Source organism: Neoarius graeffei, chromosome 2 (assembly GCF_027579695.1).
Source record: "Neoarius graeffei isolate fNeoGra1 chromosome 2, fNeoGra1.pri, whole genome shotgun sequence".
Taxonomy (NCBI): Eukaryota; Metazoa; Chordata; class Actinopteri; order Siluriformes; family Ariidae; genus Neoarius; species Neoarius graeffei.
In genome coordinates, this window is record NC_083570.1 from 71,284,032 (window position 1) to 71,299,576 (window position 15,545).

Consider the following 15,545-nt stretch of genomic DNA (forward strand, 5'->3'; position numbering starts at 1 on the left):
TTGCATTCACTTTTGTACAGCTTTTCTTTTAAATAAACAAGTAACTGAACCATTTCTTGAATTTCTGTTTTTTATTGGATAAGACTGCTTTTCAAAATGTTCACACACAATATAAAAAGTTATATAAATTATTTAAAAATGCTTTTCAAAATGTTCACACACAATAAGAAAATTAAGTTATATAAAACTATACACACTAATAAAACTAATTTGTACACAAAGAAGGCACGATTTCCTCGCATAGTCGCAGCCATCTTCTTCTTGTTGTTGTGTGCTTGTTCCTGTGAGTGCTTCATGCCGGGTAGAAGAAGGGGTTTATGCACATGCGTCCTACTTCTTCTATTGTTCTGGTGTCTCCGATGGGACCGTCTTACAGCGCACGTAGAGGTGTGGCATGTGTATTGCATCGTTTTCAGCAAGCGTTGCGTTGCCATATGTACCTGATATTTTACTGATCCGTTGCCCATGTGGACGCGATATTTTTTTAAAATAAAATCTCGTTGCCGTTGTTGTGTGGATGTAGCCTAATGCTGGTCTGGCCCCATTCTTTCAATAGTGCATGACAGGGAAGAGGAGACAGAGCAATTGTGGCTGTCAGGGTTCAAGCTTTTCTTTTTTTTTCATGGAGTGGAGATATGGCCCAGGTAAAAGGTGGCCTTCACTGACACTGCTCATCAGCAGCAGCTCACCTAACTGCTAGGTATGTCCTTAAGCAATTCTTGACTCATTTTCTCACCTCTCCTGGTGCTCCTGTCTTTGAAGTACAACTGAATGTGTTAGTTTATGACATGAGATAAAGATCTTAGAAAAAAAAGGGCAATAACCTAACTTGTTGCAGCAGCTCTGTAGAGGAAAAGAGTCAGGGTAAGAAGAAATGCAACAGAAGCTATTCGTGCTTTAACGTATGTAACATCTTAATACAAAGATTCTTTAGCACCCAAACACTGTGCTGTAGTGTCCTGAAGAAAGATACCTTCAGTATAATTACCTAACATTAGCCAAATGTGAAAACCACTGTTCGGCTGTTTACTTCAAACAACACGTTTACTTTGAGTCATCCACATGACAAGCCAAGACAAAGCGGAGGGCTGTTAATCACACGGACAACCGTTGCCTGCTCAGGGAATGTGCAACTCACACACAAACACACACACACACACACACACACACGACAGCCACCCTGATTAATGTAAAATATGAGCACATCAGCAAATTATCTGGTTTTAAATGAAATGAATGCATCACACAGACATGGTTATCTGTTGTATGCTAAATAGCAAACAGCACAGCAATCCCAGTGGTTAATTCTGATTAAGTATCTGAAGTAATCTACAAGTCAGCACTCATTCCACAATTCACACAGGTATGTTCAGTTTCATATCGTAATAATCTGGATGACTGCCAACCCATATTGTCCTCCACGATAAATAATGCAGATTGCAAAACCCAAGATAATAGCCAGTTTTTCCCATTTCCCAGTTTGTATCAAAACTCTACTGGTAACATCTAAGACTATAGATGTTACCAGATTATAGATGTTACTATATAGATAGGCTATACATTACTGACCACATACAGCTGAGCTTCATGAAATATGATGTAGAAAATGAGTTGGGGTTAAATTGCATGGATCTGGCACTTGACTGGGTGCTTGGCATGCTTTAGGTGTGTCTCTGCGGCCAGAGCAGGAGTCTGAAGTGTGATAAATGGGAAGAGTTGCAGCTCACACTGGGCCATGTCTGAACCTGTGAAGCACCAATCAGGCTACGCAGTTCATCTGTGTGTCTGCGGGCCAAAGCGGGTGTGGATCACTGTTAGATGGTCTTGTATGTGTTATGACACATTTACTTTGAGTTTTATTGCTGAAACAGAGATAAAATCCTGCAATATAAATCTGCAAAAACCCTGTAGAACCGTCTGTGCAATTGCACAAGGAGAAGCATTTCAAAATAATATGTAATTAACAGCTTTAGGTAACGAGGTTTTGCTTTTAAAGATCTATGCTGATAAATTAAGTGTGAAGAGGTGAACTCAAACAAATGTGCTTTTGAGACTGCTGTTCAGCTGACCTGGTGAACCAGTGAGACAAGACAACACTTCTACCATGAGTTCAGGTGAAAGCAAAGACCTTTAAAACTAAGATCCTGTCTAATGGTTCCTATTATCGCCTTCCTGTGATAATACACATCCTTATCATGAATAACAATTAGTCCCAGTTTCCCTGCCCTTGCTATGCTAAGTTATTCCCATTAGCTCGAACAGGGAGCATAAGAATTGGGCATTGGGTAAGAGACCAGGTGCACTCAAACAGGAAAAGACCTTTTAGTGTCATTTGTAAACGGTATTCACCAAACTAATAAAATGCCAATGAATAAGAAATTATGGTTCAAGTAAAAATAAACAGCTTATTTGCTGAAAATGTTAAGGAGATTATTCAACATATACATATAGACAGAGTTAATTAGGTATTGTGAGTCATATGTAATCTGTGTAGTCATAATTTAACACTATGTTTTTTTTAAAGATAGCAAATATGTACATATGAAATATTTTCCATAATCTACTCACGTGATATGATGAAACAAGTTTCAGTGCAGTGCCATTATGACTCCAGTTTGTCCCACATTCAGCAGATAACCATGTCTCAGTGGAATATGGCACACGCCTCCCACTGATATAATTTGTTTCACAGTCACTGCCCAGCAGTGTGAATCAGATGTTGACATTCTAATTTCATGCACATGTGGGTGTTTGGCTCAGTCCAGCTCTCTCTGCATCGCAGTCCCCTGTTGCATTGCATGTCCACTATTGCCTGCTCCACCTGCATCTGTCAACCACAGCAATCTACTTAACCTCCAGCGGTGAAGGTAACATATTCTTAAACTGTGTACATGTAGCAAGGAAACGATTATTTGCTTATCATCTATTTCAAATAAATATGAAAGTCATAATGCCAAGCATGTGACCATTAGATTGACTAGAGCCAATGTGTACTTACAGTAGTCAAAGAAATGACAAAGATCTTCTTTTTATTCATGGATACAAAGAATATTTAGGATCATTTTATGTGTGTATGATATTGTGAATAATTTGATGTATTTTATTCACAAAACCACAGGACAATGAATCACTAAATACATGTTTTGCTAAACTGCAAAATTCACTATTCGTGCCGCCTCCTTCAGTTTCAAAGAACTTTCGCTGTAAAGAGATCATTTTTTTGTAGGTTTTTTTCCCAATAGGCAGCTGCATTATAGAAAAAAATAGCCACCAGCAAAAAATAAACACATCAAAACTTGTCTACCTCCAGAAAGCAATTTGGCACATCTGCAGAGTAAACTTAATGCAACTTTTGCTTACTATAGATTAAATTTTAGCACTTTTACAAACACTGTGCTGACAGCTCATAATATGAGAGAAATATGAAGGGTCTGTGCTGTGTCTTTTTCTGATCTCATTCTGTCAAAGCTTTCAAATTCAGCACAGGCACTCCTTATCTCTTTTAATAAGGAGAATGCTCCGACAACAATAGCGGTGTTGCATATAAAAGCATATACATTCTGTGTGTATGCATACTTACGGTATGTGATTTTTTTTTAATTACAAAAACAATTTTTTTTATTTTAACTAACGTGAATATGAGATGATACAAAAATGATAAATTGGTGATTATTGACTCATTCAACCAAACATTTGACCCAATGCTTAAGATCATTCCAAGATCTGATGTAATGGATTTTATTTCATAGCTATTCCTTCATCGAGCCCTGTGGCCGGCGAGGGCCTTTCTGTGTGGAGTTTGCATGGTCTCCCCGTGTCCGCGTGGGTTTCCTCCGGGTGCTCTGGTTTCCCCCACAGTCCAAAGACATGCAGGTTAGGTTAACTGGTGACTCTAAATTGACCGTAGGTGTGAATGTGAGTGTGAATGGTTGTCTGTGTCTATGTGTCAGCCCTGTGATAACCTGGCGACTTGTCCAGGGTGTACCCCGCATTTCACCCGTAGTCAGCTGGAATAGGCTCCAGCTTGCCTGCAACCCTGTAGAAGGATAAAGCGGCTAGAGATAATGAGATGAGATGAGATGAGCTATTCCTTCAGTGGAGAAGCCCCTACTGGTGCTGAAAAACAAATGAAGACTGTGAAATTTAATATGAACAAAGTACCCAAGTTCTGCTAGCTCAATAATAAACATGTTATAAATAATCAGCCACTGTCCATATCAGCTGCCTTCACTGGAGGTTGAGGGTTTTTTTTTTCTACTAGTCATGGATGGCATGCATTAAGCAAATCATAAATTATGCATGCTAATTACCATAGGCTTCCACTTTAATGAATTCTTTTAATTAAACTATCACATTGTGGTTTAGTATGGCATGCTTTATATTTTATCCCCCTGCCCAAGATGACCTTCTTCTTTGTAGTACTGGAGGGGAGGGAGGGACACAACAGCAGTTTTGTCTTTGATTAGACAACACACATCATGCCTGTTCTAATGAATAAAGCAAGCTAAGAGGCAACATGCCCTGCTCAGAGCTCTTGAAAATGCAAAGATTTTTCAAGCTGTTGTCTAAGTTAGTTGTCTGTCTATCATGTTTAATGGCTTTTGACAATGCACATTTAAAGATATGAATTCTGTTAAGAGGATATTATTCCCAATGACAATGATTGCAACTGTAATTTCCAAAATAAGTAGTTCCAGTTATATTCAGTGTTGGCAATGCTGGATTTTACCAGGAATAAACAGACAGACGATAGATAGATAGATAGATAGATAGATAGATAGATAGATAGATAGATAGATAGATAGATAGATAGATAGATAGATAGATAGATAGATAGATAGATAGATAGATAGATGCTAATTTTACTATTAAGCTATGCTCTTATGGATACATTAATTGTTTACATTTATGCCAAATGTGCTTTAAAGTATCCATCCATCCATCTCTTCAGTCCAGTCCTGGTGAAAGCTATATCTCTGTATCTATCTATTATTTGCTTTGATTGTTTATCTTACTTACTTATTTTTCCCATCTCTTTAAATATAACATATGTAGACCTCAGTCTCTACTATAGCACAGAGTAAACAAGGATATGCCACACACAAATAAGAATAAGAATAAAACCCAGGAACTTGCAGTGTTGTGCAAACACAGTGGAAAGGGGGAGGGGTTGGATTTAAATTCCAAAGGGCTCTCCGAGCTCGTTTCCTAGTCCCCCAGTCAGCTATGTGTTTGTGAGAAATCAGCCTTTTTGTCTCTTTGGAAAAAAGGCTAAATCTACATCGGTGGCCCAGTCTAAGTTTGCAATTCTTTGCACTTTCTATTCAGCTGAATGGGAGTGAATGAAGTGGCCAGAGACCCTTTTATTTGATCAGCTCAGTTGCATAAAGTGACGGAATTCTAATGTATTTGCTTAATATCCCGGAGAAGGCTGTTGCTCTGTGGGCGGAGATGCAAACAATACACCTGTTTCTTACTGTTCAGCCATTAGGCTAAATCCAAAAATAAATAAAATGAAATAAGAAATGTGTTCGGGTTTTTTTTAACGAACGTGAAGTGAAAAGAAAAGAGGGGAACGAATTAGAAACGGGTAAATAAAAAGGGATAAAAAAAATAGTCGAAAATGCGCAAAGTATTTTTATCGAACCAAACCAGAATAAACAAGACAAACAATAATAAAAACGAAGTATATTTACATTTGAATTTGAAATACACTGCTATAATATTTCTAAACAAAATGACAGTGATATCCGTTTTTGTAGTCGTGAGCAATAACACGCTCCTCCATTGTCATTCTAATACCACCACAATTACAAATGATATTAAAGTGTAAATGCGAATACATTTGCAGAAGTAAGGTGTAAAAGAGTGTGAAAGTGAGCAGCATGAATGAGTGGCTGTCTGCGCTGTGGCTCTCCTACAGGAGCTCTCTGCATCCTCTGTGCATCCTAATCAAGCTCGCACTTCATTCAGCCCGTTTAGCTCAGTGCGCCTTTTCCAAAAAAAAAAAAAAACCTACAGAATAAAGCCAATGTGTGCTGAGCCATGTGAGGTCTGAAAGTAAGTAAGGGGGAACAGCGAAGAGTTGTCAAAACATCATTATTGTGCTATAATGCTATAGTGGATTTTTTTGTAAATAATAATAATAATAATAATAATAATAATAATAATAATAATAATAATAATAATAATGTCCTATTCGTAATTGTATAAATAGTATACAATTATTTATGAGCAAGCAAAACGAATTAGAAAACTATTTTTTGTTAAAAATGCAACAACAAAATGTTTAAGGTTTGCATCATTTTAATGAAAAAATATTCTGATGACCAAGTTTATAATTTAATGCAGACGTTTTGCACACTTTTTCTTAAAAGCTCGCATGCTTGCAACAAAAACAACACAAAGTTTCAAAAATGCATGCTTTACATCTGAACATAAAAAGAAAAAAAGGTTACAAATGTACGGCATTTAATACACATGGTCACCACGGCTTTAAATTAAATGCTCCACAAAACATCTCCTGTAAAATAGAGATCATCTAAAACATCGAACTAAAAAGTGCATCATTTAACACATTTTATATCACTTATCTGCGATTTTTTTTCCACATATATACGCCTTTCACAATCACCTCATCTTTTAAAATGTAGGTTTCAAGTTTTCAGTATGTGTAGCTCCGTGTGTAAAATCTAATGCTGATATAGTTTGGTATGAAAAATAAAACGTTTTGCTGTTCATTTTGTTGTTTTGTGTTACAGTCTTATCGAAGAGCATTTTAGGTTAAGCTTCATCTGCACTCATTTAACACACCAAAGAAGATTTTAAAAGTTTGTTGCAAAGTTTGCCAAAAGGTGCTCACACCAAATGTAACTTTATAAACCAAAGTGAGTTTAACTGTCTGTCCAGAATAATGACCTTATTAACACTAAATTTATGATATTAGAAGGACAGCATTATTATTATTATTATTATTATTATTATTATTATTATTATTATTACATTTTGCCAGCGTCCTTCCATTTAGAAAAGATCCTGGTATGTCAGAGTTAAACTCTGTTTCTTCTTCTTCTTCTTCTTGAGGAAAAAACTAAAATATGCCTATCTGTACTGAGTCGGTGTTGTCAGACGAAAACTATTTAAAGCAACACACAAAGTCGGAAAACACGTACACATAAATTAACATCACTGCAACACAGATATAGCTCTTGCCTTGATTGTATAGCGGATATAGGCTAACATTGTGGAAAACGTTTTCAAGGGCTAAAATAAAAATTCAGCTTTGGAGAAGTTATTTGGCTACGTCCTACACCGCAAACTGCCGCACTAAACGCAACATGGCAAAAATAGTCCGCCTGCTATAATCAGCTACAGGATCATCTGGTGCGTAAAAGCGCAAAAACAAGCCCAGAAAACTTCACCATGTTAACAACAGCTTTGTGGTGATGTAAAGTTGTGCGTTCATGTGAACTTAAAACCTTTTGCGTTCATACAGATTGGGGACATTGTAGAAATGCAGAGTCTTTAGAGTGGAGCTGTGAAAACTGCATTAAATCCATGAGACAGTTACTATATAAATGTAGATGAAACCTCGGGTGGAGTACTGTTCTGTATTTAGTACAGTAGTGTGAGGTTTCGGACGTAGCCGTGAAGCTGTCTACAGGCCTCCAGTTCCTTGTCCCGGAATATTTCCGTCAACTTTGGCCCTCATCAGTGCACTGCGACTGACTGCAGGGTGGCCGGGCCGCTCAGCGTGTCGCTCGGGTTGGCCGGACTGCTCTGGCCGGTTGCCGTGTGAGGGGATGTGGGGCTTAGAGACTGTGGAGAGTTCGAGAGAAACGCGGGCAGATGCGGGGGCATGGGCTTGATGGGCACCGGTACGGCGGGCAAACTCTGCGCTCCGTGGCACAGAGACTTGATAGGCACGCCGTATGTGCCGTAATCGCTCGCCACGGAAATGGGCGCAGCGCTCTCAAGTGCTCCCGCTCCATACACGTGCGGCCAGGCTGTGGCGAGCTGACCGGGTAACGGGTAACCGGCAGACATGGAGGGCATCGTGGAAAAGGCCAGGCCGCCCGGCACCTTGTAATCGCGTGCGATGATGTTCTCAATGGCGAACGGGTGTTTGAAGGTGGACGGCGGAGGTGTGGTCAGGTTGTAGGCGGGCACATGTGGCAGGTGCGCTCCAGTGGCGGCCAGCGCGCTCAGACGCAGCTTGGCATGCTGCTGCTGCAGGTAATGTGCAGCCTCCGACGGCTTGCTCGGTGCCAGCGGGTCCGACGTGAGCACCTTGAAGCGCTTGCGGCGCCGAAGAAAGCTGCCGTTCTCAAACATGTCGCCGCAGTTCGGGTGCAGCGCCCAGAAACTGCCCTTACCCGGCTGATCCGGCCGCCGCGGGATCTTGATGAAACAGTCGTTGAAGGACAGGTTGTGCCTCAGTGAGTTCTGCCATCGCTGTGTATTCTCGCGGTAATACGGGAAGCGGTCCATGATGAATTTGTAGATCTCACTAAGCGGCAGCATCTTCTCGGGGCAGCTCTGGATCGCCATGGCGGTGAGAGAGATGTATGAATAGGGAGGTTTTTGGTCGCTGTAAGTGTTTCTGCCCGGGCGAGGCATCCTCTTGTTTATTTTTTATTTTTTTCAGAGAACAGCCTGAATGTTGAAATGAATAAATCTCAAATCGAGGAAAAGCATAAAACAACAGAAAAGGAGCAGTTTACCGGTTGTCGCTTGTCCAAGTTTCAGAGCGCTGAAAGTTGGGAGTCCGATACTGGAGCATTCGCTGTTGATGTGAAGCTGCTCTACTGTCGCTCATGTAAAAGAGAGAGAGAGAGAGAGACTAAAACAAGTCTGCCCCTTTAGATGAGTTGTAGATAAGCTTCAACAAATGCTATAAGCAAATGGAGAGCAGTTTCCTCTTGTCCAGTCGGACGAACAGACAAGATACCCTCTCTCTTCTAGCTTGATAAGGTGAGCTAAGTGCCTGCCTCCATGGCCTTCCTCGAACCATCTGATAGTTTTATGTGGTGACATGAGCAGAAAAGACCCCCGGAGCGGCGCTTCATTAATGTGCCACTTCTTTGCTATCACATGACAATCGTCTTGGGGGGAGGGAGGAGGAGCAGGAGGAGGGGTGGGTGGGTGGATTGGAGAGAAGCATAATCTGGTTTCATTTACACCTATTTACACGGACACCTTGGGCCAATAGGAATCATTTCCATTTGAAGACAGAGCAAAGGGGGTGAAAAGGCTCGGCAAACCGGAATTGAACCGCGATGGCACCCAGTAACAGTGTGTGAAGGTATGCACTAACCTTTCTGTGGGCTTCGCAGGGTGCTTGGTCTGCAATTCACGCGTACAAATGGAGCTACTCAGCAATGGGATGTTTGACATGGAAATTGGCTGGCACTAGCTCTCAGTTTGCATTGTATTGTTACGGCTACTTTTTTCGGTTCTCTGTCACTACAGAGCTCGCATGACTTTTGCTTTGCGCTTTGTTCCGGCTCTTCGGAGCAAAATGCCAATTGCACCGACAAATTTGACACTATCTGTACCGGGAGGTGATATCATGTGTGTATTTGCATTTGAATCTGTTGTTTGTTTAGTTATCTAATATACCGCATGAGCCGCATACCCATAATCTTAACCATATTTTCAACTTGAAATGTTTATTGCAAGAGCTTATTATTTTCACCTGGTTAAAAAAAGAAAGGAAAAAAAAGGAAGAAGTCATGTAGTTAAAGTCAACAGAACAGAAACTGCAAATGTGTGCTATTTAAAAAGACCCAATCTCTCCATCGATATTAAAATATTAGAGAGGCTCATTATTTCTGGTTTAAATGCGCATGCACACCCCACAATATTAAGCACAACACATGAGCACTCGAGAAACCTCTTCATACAACAGTGGAAAGCCACTATAAATATAAAGAGACGAAGTATCTGAACGGCAGAATACACAGAAGACTAAAGCACATAAATCAATAATAATAAACACACACTAAAGCCCATTGTCTTCTTAAATTAAGGGGAAAATTAATGCTCAAGTGTAACACACACACACACACACACACACACACACACACACACACACACACTCCAAAAGGTAATGCATACCATTTCTAAACTTATTAAAATATGTACTGTAATAAAGTTTGAGATAATTATAAAACAGAAACTGGTTGGTCCCCTGTGATTTAAAATGCGGGATTAGCAATAGTGCGCAAAAGCAAATGCACAAACAGCTATACAAAACAAACACAAAACCTTCATTGAAACGAAACTTCATGATGCCAGGCAGCCTTTTGTATTCGTGTAAAACAAATTGAAAAGTACTTCAGAAATGCAAATAAAGCCTTTAGGGTGGCGTTGCGAAAACTGTATAAAATATCCATAAGTCAATTATGTGAATGCGAAAACCAAATGGAAGCCTATTTTGAGCAATGGCTATTCAAGCTTTATTTTTCAGAGCTCACCAAGGGCCACCTTTCCGCTTGGTGGATTTGCAATACGGAGGACCACACACGCGCTTGCGGATTTGCTCATAATTTATGCAAATGTTCTTCCATAAATCCACAATGCGACCCTTCAGCTCTCTGACAGATCACGAACAGAATCGCTCACCCAAGTGATTGCAAGCTAAAATACATGGTTTATTCTGATGCATCTTTTTTTTTTTTTTAGTAGTAGCAGTTTGCAAATGGTAACTGGGGAGCCTAAACAAGAAAAGTCTTGAGGGAAAAAAATGATCAGGCAGTTAATATTTACAAAACAGGGTGAAAGTAGGAGAAAGCGGTATAGTTTCCTGGGTTGCCACACAATCTCCGTGTCAGCATCACTTTCCACTTTCCGGGACAGGAAGTCAGCTCCACGCTGCGACTTTAGCACGGCGCTTTTTACATGTCACAATTTCTTTCTCTCTTCTTCATGAAGTAACTCTTTTAACGTGCCATTCCCCTGTTTGTGTATTGACAGAAAAGGGCCAAAGGATTCCGATTTTCCAGGCTTTTCTTTTCGTAAGAAGTCTTCCAAGCAGTCCTGGGGATGTCCATCAAACCAAAGCCTTTTGTGAAATAGCAAGTATTCTTTAATAAACCTGCCACTTCACACCAGCCTTACCATTATGTTCTCTCTCTCTCTCTCTCTCTCTCTCTCTCTCTCACTAACCATTATATATATATATATATATATATATATATATATATATATATATATATATATATATATATATATATAAAATGGTTAGTGTGTATGTGTGTGAGAGAGAACATAATGATAAGGCTGGTGTGAAGTGGCATTATATATATATATATATATATATATATATATATATATATATATATATATATATATGTGTGTGTGTGTGTGTGTGTGTATGTCTCTCTCTCACAAATACACACTAACCATTATATATATATATATATATATATATATATATATATATATATAAGATTTAAAAAAACATAATGAAGGGTGCTGGGTTTTGCTGCAAAATTAAGAAGCATGTGTGACAAAGTGTCCAGAAGAACTATGGTTGGAAGATGCTCTGTAAAACCTCGTGTGTATGTGTGTATATATATATATATATATATATATATATATATATATATATATATAGTTTATTGTCAAAAACTGTCTGTCCTTAATGAGTGAGTTCTGTCCTTAAACTTACAAGGTAACCAAATGAAACCAAAATAGCTCATAGCTGTGCAATTATTATTATTATTATTATTATTATGCTTTTTACTTGTTTTTATTTTCCCTCTATAAGGTATTGATATCCTTTGCCTGTTCCCTGAAAATGTCACCCTCCTTCTCACCCTCCTCTTCGTCATCCCAGAACTTGGGAATCAGGGTAACAGCAGTAGATCAACTGTACAATGCGTGCGGGAGTTTGGTCATTTGTAGGCGCTGAACAAAAGCTGCGCTAAGCCAAATTGCACTTGTGAACTGGGACTCGGGCCTTAAGTATCTTTTACAGCGGGTGTGTGTGTGAAGGTGTTGCGGGTAGGCCATAACAATTTTGTGTGCGTCCAAAAAAGAGGGAAAAAAACAAAGGCGCTCTCTGCAACCATCTCAAAGTCGAGTAGTGAGGCGTAACATTCCCAGGGCGGCAGGACACAAAAGCTTAAGGTCACAGGGATGAAAAGGGGAATCAAACAGCCACTTTCACACGTTTGCCCTCCATGGCCACTAAGCTAGCACAATGCCAAACAAACGCTGCTCAAAGAAGAGCGAGCACATTCGGTCTGTAATGTGGCGAATGATAGCAAAACAATCTGGTCAGACAGCGCCAGCGGTGGGATGTGCTGCACCACCCGAAAGCCCGGGGACACAGTGCTTATAGATCCGGGCTCCGCTAAGGAGAGCGCAACACCTTCAAACATGCACCTTATTAAACAGCATTCAAACGGCTCCAAACATTTCCACAATTACAAATATTTTATTTTTTAAAAACGAAAGGTAAAATAGCATACAACATATTTTATTATTTATTATTATTATTATTATTATTATTATCATCTCTCTCTCTCTCTCTCTCTCTCTCTCTCTCTCACACACACACACACACACACACACACACACACACACACACACACTACGTTTTGTATACAATTGTGAACTGTTTTATTATTTGTCTAATGTTTCCTTTTTTTCTGTAAAACAATGAAAAATTCAGACGAAAAATGAAAAGTGCACGATAAAGCATTCTTTCTTCTTCTTGTCGTTTATGATTGTTTATTAATATATCGTGCTGTTATTGTAAGCTGCTGTAAAATGTAGTTCTCAACCCTGTGGATTTATCTACAGCCTATAAACTGTCATGGAGTTGATCTTACCTTTTTTTTTGTTAAAGGGCTGTGGAGATTCTTCCTTCCCTGCGATGGATTACAGCGCAATGCAGAAGAATGTGAATTAATTATCAGATGGGGGTATGTCTTATTTTTCAGATTAGTGTTCTCTTATTTTGTGACCATGCAGTCCTACCCAAACTAAACCTATTGTAAAACTGAAAAATGATTGAAAAAATAAATGGCCCAGATAACGGGGCTGGAAGTCAATCAGTTTGTTTAAAAAAAAAAATGTCCAGCATGGTAATATGGCCGTTTTGCTGTAGGTGGGATGCAGTTCATTTCCCACAAAGGTTAGCAGGATAAACACGAGGGCTGGCCCATATAGCGACTCCCATATTAGTATGCATGTAAAATTAATTAGCTGCTTCTCGGCGACATCAAACGAAGTACCTGGGAGAACAGCGCCTCCAGGGCATGGCCAACATATGCTGGGATTATACTTAATGGACTAATTACACGAATTAGACATTCATTATACAGCACATCAGGTGTAAAGTGTGTCTCAGCAGAGCATGGGGTGGAACGGTGGGGCATCAAGAGGGGGTTTACAAAAAGCCAGGTCAAGACTCATTTGTCTTAACCACTTTTTTGTCCAGAAGCTACAGCAACGGTGCCCAACAGAAAAAAGAAAAAATAATAATCAATCGGAGAAACCTGAGCTTGTCGTCTGTATAACATTTTAATTTTTGGCATCCTTTTGTAACAAAGTGCTGAAAATGAGAAGTAACCTTTTCTTTTTTCCTTTTTTTCTCCTTCTTGAGTAAATTCGCTTATAGTGTAGCTTGAATATATAGATATATAGCCTAATGTAAAAAGTCAACAATGTACAAACAAGCTTTTAAAACGTGCTGTGGCAGGCCTACTGCTGTTTCCTGTTCTGTTCTGTAAGCAGCAGTTCCTTAGTTTGGCCACCAGGTGGGGGCAGTAACTGTGTGGTACAGTACATTGGGGGAAAAAGTCATACTGATTTTAACAGCAATGATAAACATTAATAAAAAAAAAATACAACAATACCTACAGCATCATTCTAATTTCCACAGATGTGCCTGGACTAATCTTGTCACATTATATGCATTAATACAGCACCAGGAAATATCATGCATAGCATAGAAATTCAAATAGGAGGCGATTCAGTACCGTGGAAAGTTCCATAACTCATATCACTGTTGTGTGCATTATTAATAATTTGAAATATTACTGTTTTACCATTCTTGATTTCAATTTTATATCAGTGTAACAAGTGTCAAATTGAAAGAGAAAGACAGCATGTGACAGGCAAACACATCTGGCACCCCTTAATAGAGTAGATACAGACTGTGGCACAGCTGGGCATCGGTGTAAGACTGAACGACACCTGTCTATGAGCATGTGTTGTGTGTAAATCGATAACTGTGATTGCATGTATGTCTGTGCACGTGTGATGTATTTGCTAAAAGATGCTGCTAACATGGGGTGTGTGGCCTCTCAAATCTTCCCAGTTCAGTGAGTCCATATGGAGAGAAACAGCAGGACTGATGAGCACATCACCTGGGTTCAGGGTTTGGGCTATCAAGTGTGAACAGGAACAAGGGGACTTCCCAGCCCTGCCCCCCTACATAACTCATTGCAGTCATGGTGCTCTCCTTAGGTTTGGTGATGGATGACACTGATCACCTCCTGAAAAAGAGCCATCCTTGCTCAGTCTGCTGACTGATAGTAGTTCCTGTAAACTAGCTCCTCTCACTGTGAACAGCTGGCATAATAGAGGAAGATTACAAACTGGTGGCACAAAAGACAGTTTTAAGCACAAAAGAGTGAAGATCACGGACACTGGCAACAATGATGCTTTCAAAGTTAGGACAAAGCTCATCAGAGGACACTCCAGGTCAAATAGATTGAAATACATTCAAGTCCTGTACAGAGAAGTGCGAGTGAATAATTATGTGAGCTGATTAAAATCCATGCAACGAGTCATCTTTGTCATAAAATATTCTTATTCTTTTGAAAAATGAAACAAAATGTAAAAAAAAAGATAAAAGAGGATAGTGTATGAAAAATGTATGAATTAGAGTGGTTTTATTAGATCTAGGCTGATTTCATAAAGAATAAAACTATGAAAGTGGGCTTTGAAATGGATAATAATGGATGTAGTGTAAAGTAGGAGGTGGTGTAATGAACAGCGTACTGAGGCTCACAGTAGCTAGTCAGTGTGCTTTCAACTCGCACATGTACGGTACGTGTGCGCACACGCATGCACGCATGCACTCTCTCTCGCTCTCTCAAAATTAAATTTGTTATCCATAACAAACACTAAATTTACCTCATTACACACTGATCTGTGGTAAGTACATGTGTAAAATAGAGGACTGTAATGGCATAAGAACAATTTCATAAAACCTTTGGCAAACCCCAGTTTGCTTTACACATATGCTGAGATTACAACCACCAATTTAGTATCTTTGTACAGTTTGTGCCAGGGCCATTATTCCTTAAGTCAGTGTCAATGACACATTTGCTTAATGTTATCTTATTAACACATTGTACCACACTAATATAGGGCTTCTCTTAACATCACACCCTTTCGTTTTAGGCACTTTAGTAAATAGTATGGCCTCATCTGATGATGAACCATTTTAATTTGATCAAGAGTGGCAATGATGCAGTGGCTCTTTAGGCTTTTGTGTTTCACTGAGACCTTGATAATGAGGA

At 39.4% G+C, this 15,545-nt stretch overlaps 1 protein-coding gene and 1 long non-coding RNA gene across 2 annotated transcripts; one reads left to right on the forward strand and one right to left on the reverse strand.

Moving 5' to 3' along the window:
* Window positions 1–6,380: 6,380 nt before the first annotated feature.
* On the reverse strand, window positions 6,381–9,088 carry foxb1a (forkhead box B1a). Its single transcript, XM_060914871.1, has one exon. The coding sequence runs from the start codon at window positions 8,617–8,619 to the stop codon at window positions 7,711–7,713; it is 909 nt and encodes a 302-aa protein (XP_060770854.1). The 5' UTR covers window positions 8,620–9,088; the 3' UTR covers window positions 6,381–7,710.
* Window positions 9,089–11,484: 2,396 nt separating this feature from the next.
* On the forward strand, window positions 11,485–14,808 carry LOC132881869 (uncharacterized). Its single transcript, XR_009654084.1, has 3 exons — window positions 11,485–11,857; window positions 12,860–12,935; window positions 14,336–14,808. It is a non-coding gene; the product is annotated as an uncharacterized LOC132881869 (long non-coding RNA).
* The last annotated feature ends 737 nt before the right edge of the window (window positions 14,809–15,545 follow it).